Source organism: Mchenga conophoros, linkage group LG23 (genome assembly GCF_057382185.1).
Source record: "Mchenga conophoros isolate Kocher_MC1m ecotype Shallow Benthic linkage group LG23, M_conophoros_male_GT1.1, whole genome shotgun sequence".
In the NCBI taxonomy this organism is placed as follows: domain Eukaryota; kingdom Metazoa; phylum Chordata; class Actinopteri; order Cichliformes; family Cichlidae; genus Mchenga; species Mchenga conophoros.
In genome coordinates, this window is record NC_140547.1 from 7,456,846 (window position 1) to 7,475,794 (window position 18,949).

The 18,949-nt window shown below is 40.1% G+C and overlaps 2 protein-coding genes across 9 annotated transcripts; one reads left to right on the forward strand and one right to left on the reverse strand.

The window, feature by feature from the left end:
* Nucleotides 1-808: 808 nt before the first annotated feature.
* Nucleotides 809-14,448, reverse strand: vamp4 (vesicle-associated membrane protein 4). 5 transcript variants are annotated; one of them, XM_085264722.1, is made up of 9 exons: nt 12,727-12,948; nt 11,901-12,038; nt 11,008-11,109; nt 6,805-6,851; nt 6,441-6,491; nt 4,410-4,510; nt 2,669-2,748; nt 2,202-2,253; nt 809-2,105 (listed from the first exon to the last, which is right to left on the reverse strand). In XM_085264722.1, the coding sequence occupies exons 2-9, from the start codon at nt 11,901-11,903 to the stop codon at nt 2,080-2,082; spliced, it is 462 nt and encodes a 153-aa protein (XP_085120848.1). In that variant the 5' UTR covers nt 11,904-12,038; nt 12,727-12,948; the 3' UTR covers nt 809-2,079. The 5 variants fall into 5 exon arrangements, with proteins under 5 accessions (XP_085120848.1, XP_085120847.1, XP_085120851.1 ...); XM_085264721.1 differs by having other exon boundaries at nt 12,670-12,948; XM_085264725.1 differs by lacking the exons at nt 11,901-12,038; nt 12,727-12,948 and adding an exon at nt 14,308-14,448.
* On the forward strand, nt 7,655-15,642 carry rangrf (RAN guanine nucleotide release factor). 4 transcript variants are annotated; one of them, XM_085264720.1, is made up of 2 exons: nt 7,655-7,782; nt 14,333-15,642. In XM_085264720.1, the coding sequence occupies exons 1-2, from the start codon at nt 7,655-7,657 to the stop codon at nt 14,925-14,927; spliced, it is 723 nt and encodes a 240-aa protein (XP_085120846.1). In that variant the 3' UTR covers nt 14,928-15,642. The 4 variants fall into 4 exon arrangements, with proteins under 4 accessions (XP_085120846.1, XP_085120844.1, XP_085120845.1 ...); XM_085264718.1 differs by lacking the exon at nt 7,655-7,782 and adding an exon at nt 14,092-14,207; XM_085264719.1 differs by lacking the exon at nt 7,655-7,782 and adding an exon at nt 14,192-14,215.
* Nucleotides 15,643-18,949: the final 3,307 nt, after the last annotated feature.

Sequence of the window (18,949 nt, forward strand, 5' to 3'; positions counted from 1 at the left end):
GTCATCAGATATCAGCACCTTGCAGAGGACCAAAACATCCTCGGCTGCCAATGTGAGAGTGTCTCAGCAGGGGCAACGGATAAAAGTGTCTCATAGATTTAAGTAGTAGTGTGGCCCAAATCTTTTTTCCTGACCAGTAGCAAAATTCAAAACTCTAAGCTCTAACTCTTGACAGGGCAGCAGCTTTTACAGCCAGGACTTTACAGCCTCTGTGATTACCATCGAGCAACATGCACCTTTATCACCACAGCTTTAACGACATTCAGGCAAGTGCATGACATGAAATGACCTCTCTCCTCTTCATAGCTGAAATTAAGTCATCCCCCCTACTGTGTGCATCACTAATGAGCACGAACTGGAATGCCATTTGCGTATGATCAATAAAAGGCAAGGTCCCTATGGGCCAATTTAATTCCTCCTCCTTTAGAAGACTTGGGTAGTGCTGGCTAAGTAAAGGGCAGACCTGTCAGTGTGCGTTTGCGTCTACTGTCCAGGGAACGAGAGGCAGCGCGTCTGTCAGAACAATAACACCTCACGAGCTCCAGTCCCTCCAACTTTAGTGCCATCATGGGACGCCAAACTGCCAGTAAAGCCACAAGCCAATAAAACTGTCGGGTAATGAGAAGAGATAAAAGGACTTTGCAGGCTCTGTGAGCATGAGGATAGTTAAGGGTGTTTCAAAGTGGAGGTACAGCATGAGAATTACTTTTTCCCCCTCTATACATATTTCCCCATTTCCATCCATACTCATCTATTCTGACTTCCTATAAGACAGTGTACTAGTTCAGACCACAGCAAAGCAGACAAGTGCCCTTTAAAATCATTTTATTTCAGAGCAAAAAAAAGGATCACAGTCTTCCAATGCAATGCCAGAGTATTATACATCATTACAGAATCAATATTTACAGCCAAAATAAATTTTAAAAAAAAGACCATGTAGAGTTAATTCCAGACAGTTACACCTACTCTTGTTTCACAGCTCAGCTTTCACCACATAAATCACCCCCCCTCCTTATAACGTAACCATACAGTGAACCATACAATCCCTCCAACGACGACGGGAACACCAGCAGCTAAACACTTGAGCGAATAAAAAAAAATCGAAAACGGTGGAGAAAAAGAAAAAGACAGAAGCAGCCTATAAACCAAACAGAACCATCTGCAGCGTGAGAGATGATGTAATGTCACAAGCGGGAAAACAAATTTGACAGCTGTGACCAAGCTCAGCATCTGAGAACAGAATGGTTAGGAGACATTCATAACCTTGGTGTTTTGGTTTGACATGGTTCTTCTGTACACTAACAATCTATGGTGATATTTGTTACAGAGCAGGTTCTTGTATGAATACATGTAGTTCCTTTCTAGTCTCGTGTTTCTGTGAGAACGAGGAAAGATACCTGAAAAGTGAAAGCAGTCAAAGCCACTGAAATGATTAAGAAAGAAACACCACTTTAGACCCCACAGATGAACCTCAGATGTTCTCCCACCTTGTGATGGGCAGAAAACATTCTCAGTGTCCAAGCCTCAGAGTAAGTGAGCACACAAGGAAATCGTGGGCAGACATCAGAGGTTTATCTGCTGGAAGTTCACAGCCTCTTTATATAAGACTGCTGCAGCAGAAACAGACTGGCTAAACTAAGAGATGGTTGGCATCGATTCCCTGCCTTTACAATATCGATGTATATGATGCTACATGCAGGACTTGTTGTCACGTCCTGCATGCGATATGTATCATGGAATGGAGCACTCCTTCACATTGACTAGAGGGCTGAGAGGTTTCTCCCAAACAGCACTGGTGGAATATCTCCCCATTTTTTCCCCATGTGTCCCATTTCTGGAGCTTAGTTTCAAGTTGGGGATCAAACCAAGCCTTAGTACCGACCTCACTGTAGATTTATGTGAGAATACAGTGATAAGATCTGTACTAAGTGGAAAGTAGAGACCAGATCCTTGAGGGTATACAGGATGATACTGAAGAGGGTGTGGGAAGCTGGCTGCCGCCCCCTAGCTGGAGTGGAGGATTGTGTGCAGGGGTAGCTAGAGGAAGAGGAAGGTTGTTCCCATCCTCCTCCGAAGTCACTAGCGATATCGAAGAATCACTGGAACTGATGAAGAGAAGAAAAGAAAAAGTAACAGTAAGAGAGAAGTCCCGCGCACTTTGTAAATTTACACTCTGTTCATGTATTTGGTATAATACTTACTAATGATAATCAGCAGGAGAGCAACCACCACCAGCGCAATAATCATCTTCATCTGAGAGAGAAACAACACATTAGACACAGAACACACAACGGTGAACATCTCCCGTGGAGGACCAAAAACTGTCATAATCGTAAATACATGCAAAAAATAACTCATTAAATGCATTAAAAATAACACTAAAAGTTAATGTAGGCATTCATTAATATGTAAAATGTTCATATAATTTGTATAATTTCTCCTTCATTATCCAAATGAAGGGCGCTATCATGGGGTTCAATGCTTTGCCTATTTGTAGATCAACTTTGGAAATAGCTACTTGCAGACTACAAATAACTACAGAACTTAAAACTTTTGCTAATCAAGCTGATTTGCTAGATTACCTCCTCATTTCCATAATGAGCAGATATTTAAATGTTATCTGTGTTGCATTTAAATATATATATTAAATAAGAAATGGATGCCCCACCTTCATATCTCTCCACCACATCCTCCTGTGCAGCTGTTTGGCTCGGCTGCTGAAAGCAGAAGCGTTGTCCGATAGGCTCTCTGCAACATCACATGATTACGGCACAGATGAGTGAAGGACACGTGAGGAGGGAAGTAAATCGAAGAGGACAAAAAATAAAAAATAAAAAAAAGGACATCTGTTTATTAGTAAAGTAAACAATAAGCTGAATATTGTTTTCATTTTCAAACTGGATAGGGTCACTCAAGTTTTTTGGCTCGGTGTTGTGCATGTGTAGGAGTTATGTAAGACTTAACTGTGATGGTGAAGTCACTCCTCTAAACAGCTTTTTTTTTTTTTAAAACCAACTCTATTGGCATCAATTGTTGTACACGTTTCCACATTAAAACACAATGGAGCAAAAACACATTTCCTCCAGCCCTTCTCCAAACGACTCACCCGCACCGCCGATTTTCTGTTTCTTGGATACTGTTGTTAACTTTATGTTTATGCATGATAACATGAAGGTAGGGTTGAGCTCCCTAGTGTGCACTGTATTACTTATCTAAGCTTGTGTCCCTATTTAAAGTCTTTGTCTCTGCTGTTTCCATCTCCATGTTTACAACCTGTCACCACTACAGAGCAGTGCTCAGGCTTCTAAAAAGACTCTTGTGGAATTTAACCACAGACTACCTGCACATGGGTCAGAGGGCAAACTGCTAGTGTCGATTACATGATTGTAAATTTCTCACGTAAACGCAGAAGGAAGGCTGAAGGGCGACAGGCACAGCGAAGCCACAATTAGACACAGACATGTCCACATGCACAAAGACTCACATCAAAGACACACAAAGATGTGTTCCAGATGTGCGTCATTGTCTTGCTTGTCTGGTCAACACAATAGACCTAAGCTGGAGTACAATGTACAACAGCTGTGTGTGTGTGTGTGTGTGTGTGTGTGTGTGTGTGTGTGACACCAAAAAGGAAAAAAAAAACAAAAAACAAAAAACAAAAAAAAACAACAAGTGCAATGCAGCAATGTGTTTTCATTAGCGGCGAAAAAGATGAGCTGTGCGTGTCCAACAAAGAGCAGTAAGAGCACAGAACCTGTCGAACGCTTTAAGTTGCATACCTGGAAACAGTTACACAAGGATGCATGCAAGGTATTTTTAACATTGCATGTATGGAGCCTATTCACATGCCATCGTTGCTACTGCACACCCGAGTGTGTGCAGTAGCAACTTTGCATAATGTTAATGCTTTTATCCTTGTTAAGAGCCAAAACATATTTAATATTTTAAGGTTTACAGAAATTGTTCCATTTAATTTACTTAACACACCGACACAATGTAAAGGTAGGATATCTTCAGTGCACAGTAACACTTGGCTGTTTGTTTGACTTTGGACCTTCTTACCAGTTGAATACATCTGTTAAAAACTATTCTAAATTAGTCTCACACTGTAATGAGAGCTAACCACATGCTTGCATTACCGTTAAAGTTGAGGGCATTCAACTTTAAGGTTGTTTGCATGCTACGAATGTCCAAGCCTCATTAGTAAATGACTTTCTTCTGAATTTGATGCACATAGCATCAAATTTATTAAATACCTAGGTAACCCAAAATAAAATAAGTCTGTAGGGTCTTTCTGGAAACTAAACCTTAAAACAAACAATAATAGTAATGGTATTTCCTGCCTTTCATGCTTGAGTAGTGCACACATGTCTGGTAAATATGCACACGCGGTGGCTGGTGTGTCTCACCTGACTTGTCCTGCAGGTCATCGAGTCGCTCGCCCCTCTCTATCACCTTGGAGATGTTCTCCTGCATCACATCAATCACCTCGTCGACCTGCGACTGCACCCTGAGGACACAGAATCACAACGGTAGGACCGGTCTTATTTTGGTACAGTAGAAAGATTCTCTATGTCTGGCCTTGTCCAGCTGGCAGACAATGAAAAGCCTGACAGCCTCAGCGTGACCTGTCTGCACCTGTTAGGCATCTGCAGCATTAAGTTCAAATCCTTTATTTATACTACTCATAACTGAGTATGGCATGAGCAGAGATGGGCAGTAACGCGTTATTTGTAACGCGTTACTGTAATCCGATTACTTTTTTCAAGTAACGAGTAAAGTAAGGGATTACTATTGCAAAAACGGTAATTAGATTACCTTTACTTTCCCGTAGGAACGCTGCGTTACTGCGTTACTAAAACCGTGAATCTTTTGCGAGAATGTCTCACGACAGTGACGTAAGCCAGTGCTCCGTTAGTGACAACAGCTGTGTGCAGATCAACAGTGGATCACATATCGATTGTGGGAGAGAGTATGAGCGTGCAGCGTTTAAAGCGTGGAAGTACTGACCTTACTTTGAGTTTGATTCCATAAAAAGTGACAAAAACATTAGTGTCTGTTGTGCGTGGGAAGAAAACTTCTTTTTACAGCGAAAAAAACCCTAAACTTCCAAGCAAGCACCAAGTAGCTACGATGTAATGGGAAACTCACAGAACTGCCATATCCTTCCACTGACCGCAGCACACCTGCACCAGGGTAAACCTCCGCCTACCCAACTCCTGCTTTACAGGTGAAAATAGAGCAACAGGACCGCTGAGTCTTTGACTTTATTTATTTTCTGCTGTGTTTTACTTGCATCTATTTGAAAGACTGAGTGTAAACACACAAAATATTTTATTTTATGTGCTGGAATGTGCAGAAAATAGGTTTAAATGTTAAACTAATTTCTTCCAGTCAGAGAATGTTGCATATAATTAAATTTTTGCTTGATGCATAAAGTTAAAAGATTAAAACTAATAAAACAAGTTAAAAAGAGACTTTTCCATTTGATTACATTTTGTATGATGGATTATGTAGAAAAAGTAGAACTGGGCTGAAAGCTCTATCGCTTTATCACCTCTTCAGGTTGTAAATCGTGTTTTTAAAAAGTAACTAAGTAACTAAGTAATTAATTACTTTTGAAAATAAGTAACCAGTAAAGTAACGGGATTACTTTTTGGGGGAGGTAATCAGTAATTAGTTACTGATTACTTTTTTCAAGTAACTTGACCAACACTGGGCATGAGTAGTTCACATTACCCTTAGGTCACCCTTATTTTAGAGTAATACCACTTGGAGGCCTGCATGGTTAACAAGCGGAAAGAAGTTGGCAAGGAAACTCACGAGGGAGGAAAAGTAATGATATAAAACTGTGGAATTTCTCTCTATAACAACTGTCTGCTCTCACTCACAATCAAACTGACTGTTTCAAACAAAAGCTCTGCAGTAAATTATCAGACTTGGCTTTCAGCTTGATTGCATGCTGAAGGTAGTATACAGTCATAAGCCAGAGCAAAACAAACAAGAAAGAAAGACATAAAAGAAGTATGAGCTGCCATCATGACACATAAACAACTACAGTGACCACAGCGGTTAAGGTTCAAGAGCCCCGTGAATTTAACATTTGTCAAATGTGCAGCTATGGCATCTAGTTTCATATGCTCACAACAATAACAAACTATAAAGTATGAATGGAGTGTGGAGAAACGAGTCAGAGTGCGAGACGATCTAAACAATGACCTCCTCTGTTCTCTGTTAGTCTGCAGAGGGACTGAGACATCCTGAGAAGGTTACACAATAACCTGCACATGATGGGTTCTCTTACACAATCTGGTAATAACCAGCAGCTTTTGGTAAACATTACGAACCATAGTTACATAACACCAATATCAAAACCAGTAATGGAAATACTACTCTGACCTCTGATTCTTTGTTGTAATGAGGTATGCGTTTGTACTTACTGCTTGATTTTGTCATTCTGAGGTCCAAACCTGGGTCCTGTTGGCCCTCTCCTGAAAAACAAGCATGGATGAAGTCAAATGTACAGACTACAAGCATGAATTGTGCTGATTAGTTAGTGTACTATGCTCTAACAATCAATATTACTCCCATAGACTGGCTGCAACTTTAGACTGGCTATTAAACTTTCTCAATTTGGTGGTTGGTTGTTTTCTCCATGCTCTAAAACCTGGTCAGTATATGTCAGAAAAACATAACATCTTCACAACCTGATTCATCTGAGCAAATTAATGCTCTACTGTTTGAAATGCAACTTAATTTTAAATATCTAATGTATTATTAATAAATTAATTAACAAACACTCACAGAAAGAAGTCTTCCTCCTCATCAGAGTCCTCCTCCAACAAATTCCTCTGTAAAAGAGAAAAAGGTCAGAGGTCACAGAAGTTGGGACTATTGCCTGCCTGATATCTACTTTGGATAAGGAGGGACTTGGTCAGAGCGCTAGTCTATAACCAATATTAAAGCCTGAGCAGATTGCTGAGGAGTAGTCCTGGTGACGAGAACTCAAGAAACTGGATGCACTTTATTCACCAAAAGGCCACAATGCTGCTTTAGGGATCAATGACAGTCTTTGACTTACTATCCTTCGAAGGTCAATACAGTGAATACAACATTAGCCCAGTGCATCGATCAGCCAAAACATTAAAACCACTAACAGATTGTCTAAATACAGTCAAACTGATCAGCTTGTTAAAAAGCAGTTGTTTGCTAGGAAACCTTGGGTCCTGGCAATTAATCAACATGTTACTTTCACACCTGAACACCCTGCCTAAACACTGATGCCAAAACAGCGCAACCCCATAGCAGCCCACTGCAGGATAATAATCCCCAGCACACTGCAGGAAAATCACCCAGGAATACAACAAGTCTGACTAATGCAGGCCCCATCCTACAAAATTCAAGTTCCACAGGATCCATGCTACAACGGGCCAAAGTTACAAAGGGCTCCAATATCAGGCTGTTGTATGGTGGCTGAAAAGTAGAGATGGACCGATCCGATATTACGTATCAGTCCGATACTGACCTAAATTACTGGATCGGATATCGGAGAAAAATAAAAAATGTAATCCGATCCATTAAATATCAGGAAAGCACCTCACAAAACTTGCAACACGCCGTAACTCACCTCAGAACGTTAGCACGTTGGAGCAGTATGCATCACGTGATAGAGCGGCTGTGGCATGCGGGACCTGTCGGTGGTCTGGATAGCATTTGGAGCTTTGCTAGCAACCCGGCATTTCATCTCCGACAAAGTTATCCCGAGAGAAGTAAAGCAAGTGTGTAAGTCCATCTCTGAATGTTTGTAAAGCATTCCTGCATTAAGCTTAACAAGCGACTGCCTCTCCTGCTGCTACTTCAATCATGAAACTGCTTAACGATCAGCTGATCGGCTTTTCTGTCGCGAGTCCGTGTCTCTAGTTTGCTTTTGGCCCACTTTGCACCAGAAAGAGGAAACCAGCGGCTGAACAACAGCAGCACGTTTAAGCTTGATCAGCTGTTGTTAGAATTTATTTAATATTACTTTCTACACCAGGATCTTTTTCTACGTAGCTGACGCTGGTAACTGTGCAGGGGCGGATCTAGCAAAGTTTAGCCAGGGGGGCCGATAGGGCATTAACAGGGAAAAGGGGGCACAAAGACATACTTTTCTTTCTTATTCTCATTTAAAATGTCTACCTTTTAATAAATAATTATCTGACACCCAAAGTTTTAATTTGATGTAAAATGAATAGAAGTCAATTACTGTATATAGTAACTATTAAGTCTAATATATATACCCTAGTAAGCTATAGTACTTTTTCCTTTGGGAAGGTACCATCTGTGCAGTCTGCAATTTTGTTGAAGAAAGATGTTGAATCTATTTAATATTTCTTGAAAAATAATTGATTTCTGTGTATTTTTTTTCACACTGCATCAAATTAAGGTTGATTACGTCGATTAAGCATCATGAGGTGGAGCGTGAGGGGTGGTTCCCTATTTTTTATTTATTTATTTTTGTTGTTGCTGGGAGTTGGAACCCTATTAGTTAGGTTGCTTAATATTTATGCTAAGTACTCTTTAAAATACCAGAATAGGGAGGATGGTGCAGGTTTAAGTTTATTAGATTGATCAGTATTGCTGAACTATGAAATTTTTTTTTTTGCATACAGGTATAACAGAATAGCTTTAGTGTAGTTGTTGTTTTAAACTTGAGTATGAACTTATACAAAATGCAACAAGATATTTAAAAAACAGTTTTGTTGATTAAAAAACACTATATCGGATTCATATCGGTATCGGCAGATATCCAAATTTATGATATCGGTATCGGTATCGGACATAAAAAGGTGGTATCGTGCCATCTCTACTGAAAAGCAAAAAAAAAAAAAAAGCTGAATTTCTGCTGGCCAAAGCCCAATAAAAACTCCTTCATCTGTTCTAAGTAGAGGTTGTTAGTGATGACCCAAAATAAGGGCATCACTAAAATAATGCATAATAATTGGAGGAACACATAACCAATATGTGTGTGTAAACACACTGCCTACTTACAAAGAGCTATGTGACTACTAAAACAGACACCCGATGTGTTTTCTTGTCTTATTTCTAAGACAGGCTCAATACAAACCCAAGCTTCTGTTGCATGACTGGCTGAATTCAGGCACACCATTAACTTTTCCCCAGATTTTGTTTTCCAGCCTGGTGCCTTGTTATTACTGGCCAGGTGGGCAGTCGTCACAGTGTGCAGCAATAAAAGTTCAAGTCTGTTGATCTAAGAATGTGATGTGTGAGAGCAGCCACTACATTACACAAGCACTGGAGTGAAATGGTTTCAGAGCAGGACGATCATTATGCTATATCACTACCCTCACCTATGGTCATGCTCTTTAGATAGTGACTAAAAGAATGAGAGTGTGAATTCAAGTGGCAGAAGTAAGCTTTCTCTCAAGGGTGGCTGGCCTCTTCTTTATATTCAAGAAGGGCTCGGAGTACAGACGCTGCTCCTCCACATCAAAAGGAGCCAGTTGAAGTGGTTGGGATGCCTCCTGTGTGAGATTTTCCAGGCATGTCCTGCCCGAAGGAGGCCACAGGGTAGACCAGGGACACACTGAAGAGATTATATCTCTCAGATAGCCAGGGAATACCTTAGTGTTCCCCTGGATAAGATGGAGGACTAGGATAGGGAGAGGGAGGTTTGGGTGGCTCTGCTTAGGCTGCTACCCCAGCGAACCGGATAAGTGGAGGAAAATGGATGAATGGATGGACAATCAGTATGCTGAGAATCCAACATAAAAATTTACAGATCAGATAAAAAAGTAAAAAGAAAAGGATGGGACAAACTGTCTGGCATCTTACGGTGAATTACGCCACAATATCCCTGCAGTGACGACAAGTCTGAGCCACTGCTGGCTGTAATCAGGTCAAAAAGCACTCTGGTGTAAATTGTTAATTATAAAGAATAAGTGAGGACAGCTGCATTGAATTCTCACAGGAGAAGAGAACGAGTCTGTTTCTTATTGGACTGAAGGCAGGTGGACTTTATCCACTGCTACTAGATACTACACAAGAAAGGTAATCGATATTAAAACCCAACAGTGTGAAATTTTTATGAGAAAGATCAATTACATTTGAATTTCATTACCTTAGCAGTAACCAAGGTTAAAATCTCAATTCTTTCAGCCATGGCATTCACCTTCTAATAACTGCGGCGCCTATGGATGCACTGTAGTGTCAATTCTGCCAGTCAATGTCGAGCCAATACAATTTATTCTCCTGTAAATAACACGGCATCTGCAAAAAATCTGTGGGAATGGTGGCCATATGATCATAAAATGCTTTATAAGTTAAGGCACTAACAATCTCCTTCTGTACAAACGTCTTTCTTTCTTTCCATTTGAGACAGCAGACGTGAAGGAAACTGTTAGCAATTATTGTAAGACAGGAGGCCGGGCACTGAAGGAAAAGCATGGGAGGTTATTTTGTTATGCAAGCCTCCCGGTAAGCTTTGCTTTGATCTCAGCTCAGCACAACAGCAAACAGGATGACACAGAGGAATGAACACAATAAAGAATAGGAGGGAGGACAGGGGAGGTGCAGGTGCGTGGGACGGGGTGATCAACCTGATGAGAACCAGACATTTGGCCGTAGCAGTTTCTAAAGCTTCACCCCTTAAAAAAAGTCGCTTTGGTTCTCTCCCCTTATTTTTGTTGTTTTTCCATTATGACTAATCTGACAAATAAACTTGGAAAAATCTACATCTGATACGGGGCTTTTTCTTGCTCAGGATGGGCTCAATCAGTCAATCCACAGTAAAAGTAATGTGTTACCCTATGAGATAGAAGTCCAGCATGTCCAATACCCTCTTGCCTAACATCTGAAGGAACAGGCTCCATCTCTCTCCAACCATGAATGGTATAAGTGGTTAAGAAAATATACTACATGTCCTACTTTACTTCTCTAACTGCAGATGCAATTTGTTGCAAACCCAAATGCCAAGCACCAGCTCCTTCATGTCTATTTGTGTCTCACCCTCTCGCTGCGAATGGATCCCGTGACCTCATCGTCATTGAGGTGTCGTTTAAACTTCGGTGGCATGTTGTCTTCAGGCTGCTCCTCCCGGTCTGGCTCCCTCTGTAGGGCAGGAGAAGAAAAATCATCAATGAAGCTTTACCACACTGTGGGAGAACTTAAAACAGAGTTAGATACCTGAATTGAGAAGATTTCAGTATTGGTAAGAGGAAAGGAGTTACAGACATAACCACATGCAGAGTTTACAAACATACTGAGAATCTAAACATTATAAATGACTAAATGTGAATTCACGGTTCAGCAATACAACTCTATTTGTTTGTTTAGCTACTTTATTTCACTCTTATTGTTCTGGATATATTGAGCCACTTTAATGCAAGACATCTGTATTCTATTTTATTCACCTGAGCTATTTTACTTTACATAGCCTGTTTACTGTATCAGGTTTAGGACTCTCAAGAGTGTAGCTCAAGATAACTGATTATTGCAGTCCCCAAAGTAATTGGATGTGATGTTGGATCAGATATTGAGTTTCCAGCTTCTCATATACAAGAAACATAATATTTTTTTAAAACAGTCCAAAAACAGATATCTTATTTTCTGTTTTAAATCCAAATCCTTCTGGTGGAGCAGGTGTTGAGTCTCACTAGATATGAAAGGAAATGTCATCATTGCTCTCCATGTAACACGGAAATGGAAAACATGCTGTTCTTCCAATTAAGCACCCTGGAGTCTGTGTTTGGGTGTTTCATGCTCCAAAGAGCGAGACAAAACACACACAGATGCCTCATTAAAGGGCCTCTGTGACACTGAACTAAACAACATGTGACCCTCAGTGGTAATATAATCACAAACACACACAACCTCTGCTAACCCAACAATACAACTTATACCATTGAATCCAGCTAGTTCTGACACAGTGGCTTTCTCAGATTCTTTTTCTGGCACTGCAGCTGGAAAACTGGGCCTTTCAGCGGTCAGGAGAGGAGAAGAGCTTTCCAGTAAACAGAGAAGAGAGGCAGGGGACAGATCTGAAGCAGGAATAGTGTGAAGAGAAAGAAGCCAGAGTTACATCTATGTAACATGTTAAGGCTCAGGCAGGAAAGCAGGATGAGTCGATTTTAAAAAACAGAAAAACAGAAAGAAAAGCAGTAATTTATTACATAAAGGAAAGGCTTGGTTTCAAATTGGAACAAAAGACCTGTGGAAATTGCTTAATGTTGGCTGTTGATTATTAATGACCCTAATCAATTAATTGATTGCAACTTTACGCAAACAGAAGAAGAATGAAAAATCAACCCCACAATCAATTTCTATCAAGGGAGGAATACCAGATGAGTAAAGCTTGGCTTGGGGTTAGGGGTTAACCCTTAGCTTGGCCGATTTCCCCCCCTTTTTTTCTATTACATGTAAAGTAATAGCTTTAAGGGTCCCTCAGTTTAGCAAAGGAGTAAAACTGAACACTCAAGCTCACAATCTCATAAGCTAATTAACATTATATCACAGCCGTCAACAACTTTAGCAGGTCGAGCTATTTGACAACCTAAATCTTAGCAAATAATATTCCTGTCAACCTAATTAACAATGAAGCTTCAACTCCACAATACGAAAAACAATTTAAAAGCTACTATAGCTTAGTTACACTCTTCTTTATTATTTTACCTGTATGAAACAGGCCGCTTAGCTACCAAGCTAAGCTAAGGATGCTAACGCGGCTACCTGCTGTTTTCCACAGGATCCGCCGCTCGCTCGAAGCAGGTAAACTCCTCCACACAGAAACTCAGAAATTAACACGAAGGCTTAATGCGACTTTACGGATCTGTTTGATTCATCGCAAATGCTATCAATGACCATGAAACACGATGATCATTGTGGATGTCAGCTCTCCTCGTCCTATCTTTGCTCGGTCTGAATCAGCTGACCAGGAAATCAACACAAACAGCTGGTGGAGGAGGAGGAGGAGAGAATGCCGCAGATGTTTGACGGCCTGCGGAAAATGTTTTACCTTACGTTCTTTTGAGAGTGAGTGAATAGTGGAATTGTACAGCGCTTTGAGAGCCCCGAAAAGCGCTATATAAATGCAATCCATTATTATTTTATGCAGTAAATATTCCACTTCTACACAGAAAGTTCAAATGGGATCAAAGTGATATATTTTTGGAAAGAAGAAAAAATCTGGTCTCTTCAAAGAAACAAATAATTTTACCAATGTATTTATGGTGCCTTTACCTTATTTATTGCAAACAATCACCAGTGCTGAGACAGAGAATTGTGCCAAGGGTATTGCCACTTGTTTCTTCAAATAAATACGATAAAATAAGTTTTAGCTGATCTATAAATAGACAGGTTCTTCCGCTCTTTCTGTACATGCTTTCTTCCTTGTTACATTTGGGTTGCTTAAAAATGTTGAGCTGATAACACTGACAACTTCACATTTTCAAACAAAAAATACGTTATTTTTTACTCACAAAGGAAAAGACTGAGTCGTTTCTTTCCCACAAATCCAATTGAGACCAAACATAATTAATATACCCAACATCTTTTAAAGGTACAATCCACCCTCCCAAAAAAAGTTGGAAAAAAAAGTTGAATCCGTATCCAAGGTGTAATTTATCACATAAAGGCAAAGTCTGATTTCAAATTGGAACAAAAGACCTGTGGAAACTGCATAGTTATGGCTGCTGATTATTAATGAACCTAATCAATTCATGCAACAAAAAAATTAATGTAAATCAATTTATCCATCTTTTTACCTCGTTAAGGGAGTCTTTTGTTTATTTGTGTCATTTGTCATTTGTGTCATTTCCAGGTAATTTGAAAGAAAGTTGAATCTGGCTATGAAACAGAAAGCAGGAGTGGGATCATATAAGTTTATACTTACTTTTATGCAGATGAATAATATATTGGGAACTTTGTTTTGTTGAACGTCCACGTCATTTGGACATTCAGCATTTAAATGTTCGAATTAAACCTACTTATATCTTTCTTTCTTTTTTTGCTATGTATGTTATGAGCTTTAAAACAAAATCAGAAATTTTAGATTTTTATTTTTTAAGTTTATTCTGCGAAATCGTCTCTGTCGAGGTCTGCCACACCTGTAGGTGGCAGCAGCGTGTTTGTTATAATGGCAAAAAAAAAAGCCACACGCGCAAGAAGAAGATTAAGTTTTCACCGGAACCACATTGAGCGTGCAGTGGGAGGTGAGTTGGTGAGCTGCAGATGTGTGTTTATAAGCTTCTTTTTTTTCCTTTACAATTTTTGTTAAGTAGGTGGTGTTTATATGGGTGGAGACGGTCTCACCTGTGGTGTTTCTTTCTGTTTACAGGCTTCACAGAGAAATGCAGAGTGCAGCAGGCAGCGCTAACGAGGCTCATCCTCTGTTTGGAGGAGCCCTGTCAGCTGTGATCCCTCACAGCGCCACAGACATCAGCGAGCTGAGGGAAATCCCGGACAACCAGGAGGTGTTTGCCCACGCCCACACAGACCAGAGCCTGATCGTCGAGTTGGTGGAGTACCAGGGTCAGGTGGCTGACCAGGATGCAGCCAGGTACCACTTTGAGGACATCGCGGGTAGCAACAAAGCTCTGGAGCCGGGGGCTTTTGAAGTGACCAGTGTTGTGGCTCTGCCCAAATCTGAGCTGTCCCTGTCAGAGTGCAGCACTGCGTGGATGCTGTCTGGGACTCAGTGCGTCTCTAAGTTCAATGAAGAAGCAAGGAATTCAGTGACCATCCACTTGGGCCTGTTCCGTCTGCCGCAGTTCTCCACAGATGTCCTCATAACATTTAATGACCCGCAGAGTATCAGCCCTGAGAGCAGCAGTGCCTGTGCAGTGGGGACACACCAACAGCCCTGGATGGTGAAGGACTTCCAGCACCTCGTACAGACTCTGACTCTGCATAACCCTGGGGTCTTCGGGTAGAGCAAGTCCACTTTTATGATGTGGTGTCTCTCGGTCTCTCTCCCTGGGGGACATTAACAACATTTTTAAAAGGCAGGCTGGTTATAGACTATATTTTTGAAATTCTGAGCTTATTCTGTTTGCATCAAATGTCACACAACACATCTCCCCCGGTGGAATAGACCCTTTATTTAAAGCCACCTTCCCCCTATACCATAATGCAGTTGCTATCTTTTTAAAAAGTGCTATTATGGGGGGAAATGCTTTGTTGAATAACCTCATAGTTAAACTTTTTTAAATCTCTCAATCAGTTCAGTAGTTAATTACATATTTTAAGAATATTTTATGCATGGCGTCAATGCTATGGTCTGTTTTAGGGCTGAGATATAGTCAGATGTATGTTTTGATGCAAATAAAGTTTTCAGAGAGCAGCAGTCATGCTTCTTCCCTGAAACACAGGAGTCCCTGTTATGCTTTGTTCTATTTAAAAACTGAACTATTGTTTAGTTTTATTTAAAGTTCAAATGATTGGTATGTACCATGCCACTATATTCTGTAGTAAATCTCACATATTGGATTAATATGAGCAAGTTATCGTTCATTTGAAGACATTTCCTTTCCACGTAAAGGTACAGTTGGGTCTTGAAATGTTTACAAGGTGATAAAATTTCAAAATCAACTTTAATTTAAGGGCTGAAACAAAAACAATTAAATGTTGAAAAAATTAATGACTTTATTATACATGTCTGGAATTATTTGTCTCATTCTCTCTGTATTTTACTCTAAAACACTGCTGTTGTACTCAAGCATGTTTTATGCAGACTTACTTATTTTATTTAAACTTTATTTATACAGGTAGTCCTATTGAGACTCAGTGTCTCATTTACAAGAGAGACCTGTTTCAGACAAGACACAAGTAAATTAGAAATGACTAACGAAGAGAAATACCTTATTCTTATGTATAAATCGCAGTCTTCCCCTTAGGACTACTTGATTTTAAGTTTGTAACACTCAGCTTCTGATATGCTCTTTATACTGGCTGTTTTTACAGTACAGTGGTGATAAAAGTAGTGCCAAAAGTCATTGTACAAGTCAGAAGGTTTTGGCTAAAATTAGATCCCAACATCTCTCTGGAGAAGTTAAAAACAGGAAAATATTCATGGAGCCCTCTGTGCCTCCACAGAGAGCTCCATGGTTTTGTCATAAACAGTGAAAACGGAGAGGAGCAGTCCCAGCAGGAATATGTATTAGGTCAACTGTTTCCATCATGCACACCAGTGGCCTCATGGTGGATTAATTCATTAGTCTGAACCCTAAAATCCCTTGGAGACACTTCATTCAAGAGTGAGTTTGGTGAAACCAAATTTATAGAGTGGAATATGGCCTCTATTAAGTGTCCTTCTGCAGTCAGTTTTTTTTTTTAGATTTCAGCATTGTAAGTCATGTGGTGTATAATCAAAGCCTTTTCCAGGTACACGTGTTATTGTAGGAAGAAAAATTTTTTTTAACTTGAATCTGCTGTTAAATAAAACTTGTCACAGCAGGAGAATTCAGGTGAGTCGTGCATAACAAGTAAAAATGAAGTAAAGTCTGTCTCCCCAGTGCCACATCAAGCCCTCCCTCTCCTCTGGCACAACCACGACTGATTAAGAATCTCGTAAAGTCAGGCGTCCTTTCCTCTCAGTGATCCCTAAGCAGCACATTCCTTCTTTAACCAAAGCATACTCTCTTATTAGAACAGCAAGTTTCCTTGAATAAGCATTGTGTTGGTTCTGTTTGTAATAAAGAATGAAAACATCCTGTGTTTCCCCATGAGGGCTTTGGGGAAAGGTATTTGATTTGCAGGTCATGTCAGGAGACGCTTTTCCAGCTACCATGGGCTTTCAGTGCCTGGAAAAAAGCCTACTACTGACGGGCTCCTGGGCAAGTTCTATAGTCTCCAGGTTTTTGGCTTGCAATGCTTGTCGTATGCACATGAGTGAGAGTCAGTTTCAAACAAAAGAACCATTGTCTGTTTCTGCCATGGTAAAGGAAATTGAAATATAAGAAATATAGTCACAAATTTAAAAAAAAGAATAGATATATAAGATAAGATAAGATAACCTTTATTAGTCCCACACGTGGGAAATTTGTTTTGTCACAGCAGGAAGTGGACAGTGCAAAAGTTATGAGGCAAAAATTAGAATACAATAAGAATAAATACAGTACACAACTGTACAGAATAGAATAAAATAAAATACTATATACAGTAGAATAAAATAAAATAAATATACAATAAGATAAAAATAGAATACAAATACAAATACTATATACAACTGAGTAAAAATACAACGATGACAGAAAGGATTATTGCACTTAGTATTACTGCATAAGATAAGATAAGATAAGATAGAACTTTATTAATCCCTCGGGTGGGTTCCTCTGGGAAATTCGACTTCCAAAAAGCACAGCAACGACCGAAGTTACAGTTACAGCATATGTATGGATGTGTGTGCTTGATCAGTTAAAGTCTTTATTATGGAGTCTGACAGCAGTGGGGAGGAAAGACCTGCGAAATCTCTCCGTCCCACACCGTGGGTGCCGCAGTCTCCCACTGAAGGAGCTGCTCAGTGCTGTCACAGTTTGCTGCATGGGGTGGGAGATGTTGTCCATCAGGGATGACAGCTTAGCCGCCGTTCTCCTGTCACTCACCACCTCCACTGGGTCCAGAGGGCATCCTAGAACAGAGCTGGCCCTTCGGATCACCCTGTTCAGTCTCTTCCTGTCCCCAGCAGAGATGCTGCCGCCCCAGCAGACCACGCCATAAAAGATAGCAGAAGCCACAACAGAGTCATAGAATTTCTTCAGGAGTGTAAATATATGTAAATGGAAAAAATATGTAAATGGAAAATGGCGCTTTACACAATCAGTCATCCACACACTGGTGATGGCAAGCTACATTGTAGCCACAGCTGCCCTGGGGCGCACTAACAGAGGCGAGGCTGCCGGACACTTTTCTTCCAACTCTTGAGCCACGATCAATATATATATATATATATATATATATATATATTAGGGGTGCAACGTAGAGCTGGGCGATATGAGATTTTTTCATATCACGATATGTTTTTTTCATTTCAGGCGATAACGATATCTATCACGATATAAGCCAAATAACTATATTTGTAAGATTTAAATGTGCCGTTGCTCACAAGTAAAATGTGAAATAATCAGCAGCTTGTTTTGATTTAAATATTTATTTCCCATAATAAGTTCAACAGGGTAGATGTACTTAAGGAACATGAGACTTTTTCAGATAAATAAAGGCAAATATTGCAAACTACACAAAAGGCAGCCGCTAAAGCGTTTAAGTTTCAAAATAGGACAAACGAAACAGACTACTAAATTGTCAATTCCACTTAGAAACAAAATATTAATTCTAAAAATAAATCTTAGTTTGTTTTACAGAAGAACAGACAAAACTGACTAACTTTTGTCAATATCAAATAAACTGAGAACTAAAAGGAAATTCTCAATCTCTCCTTGTTGTATAGCTGAGCTTTTCAAACAGTTTTAACAGTTACTTTAGTCTGACAAAAGCCGAATGACGAATTAGCGCTTCCAGTCAGAGACTGAGGCTACGTCCACACGTACACGGGTATTTTTGAAAACGGAGATTTTCCGTTTTCGTTTTAAAAAATAATCCCGTCCACACATAAAGGCAGAAATGAAGGAAAACGCTGCTATGAACATGCCAAAGCAGCAGGTGGCGCTAGATTCCTAACCGTGCCTTGTAACGTGCGGTGGAGATGAAGCCAGCCGCGGAGGTGGATAGCGAATGAGCAACAGCTTCTGACTTTCCAAAAAGTACTCATTTATTTACAATATCAAAAATAAGTGCTACCTCTACCACACATTACTGAAGAGCACACTAGTCCGCGTACACACGGGAGCATCCATTACAGGAGGAGTGCGAAGAAGAACAAAAAAGGGGGTGACACCAGTCGTGAGACAGGAGGCGCCGCCATGTGGTGATACACTGCATTACGATAGCAACTGTTACA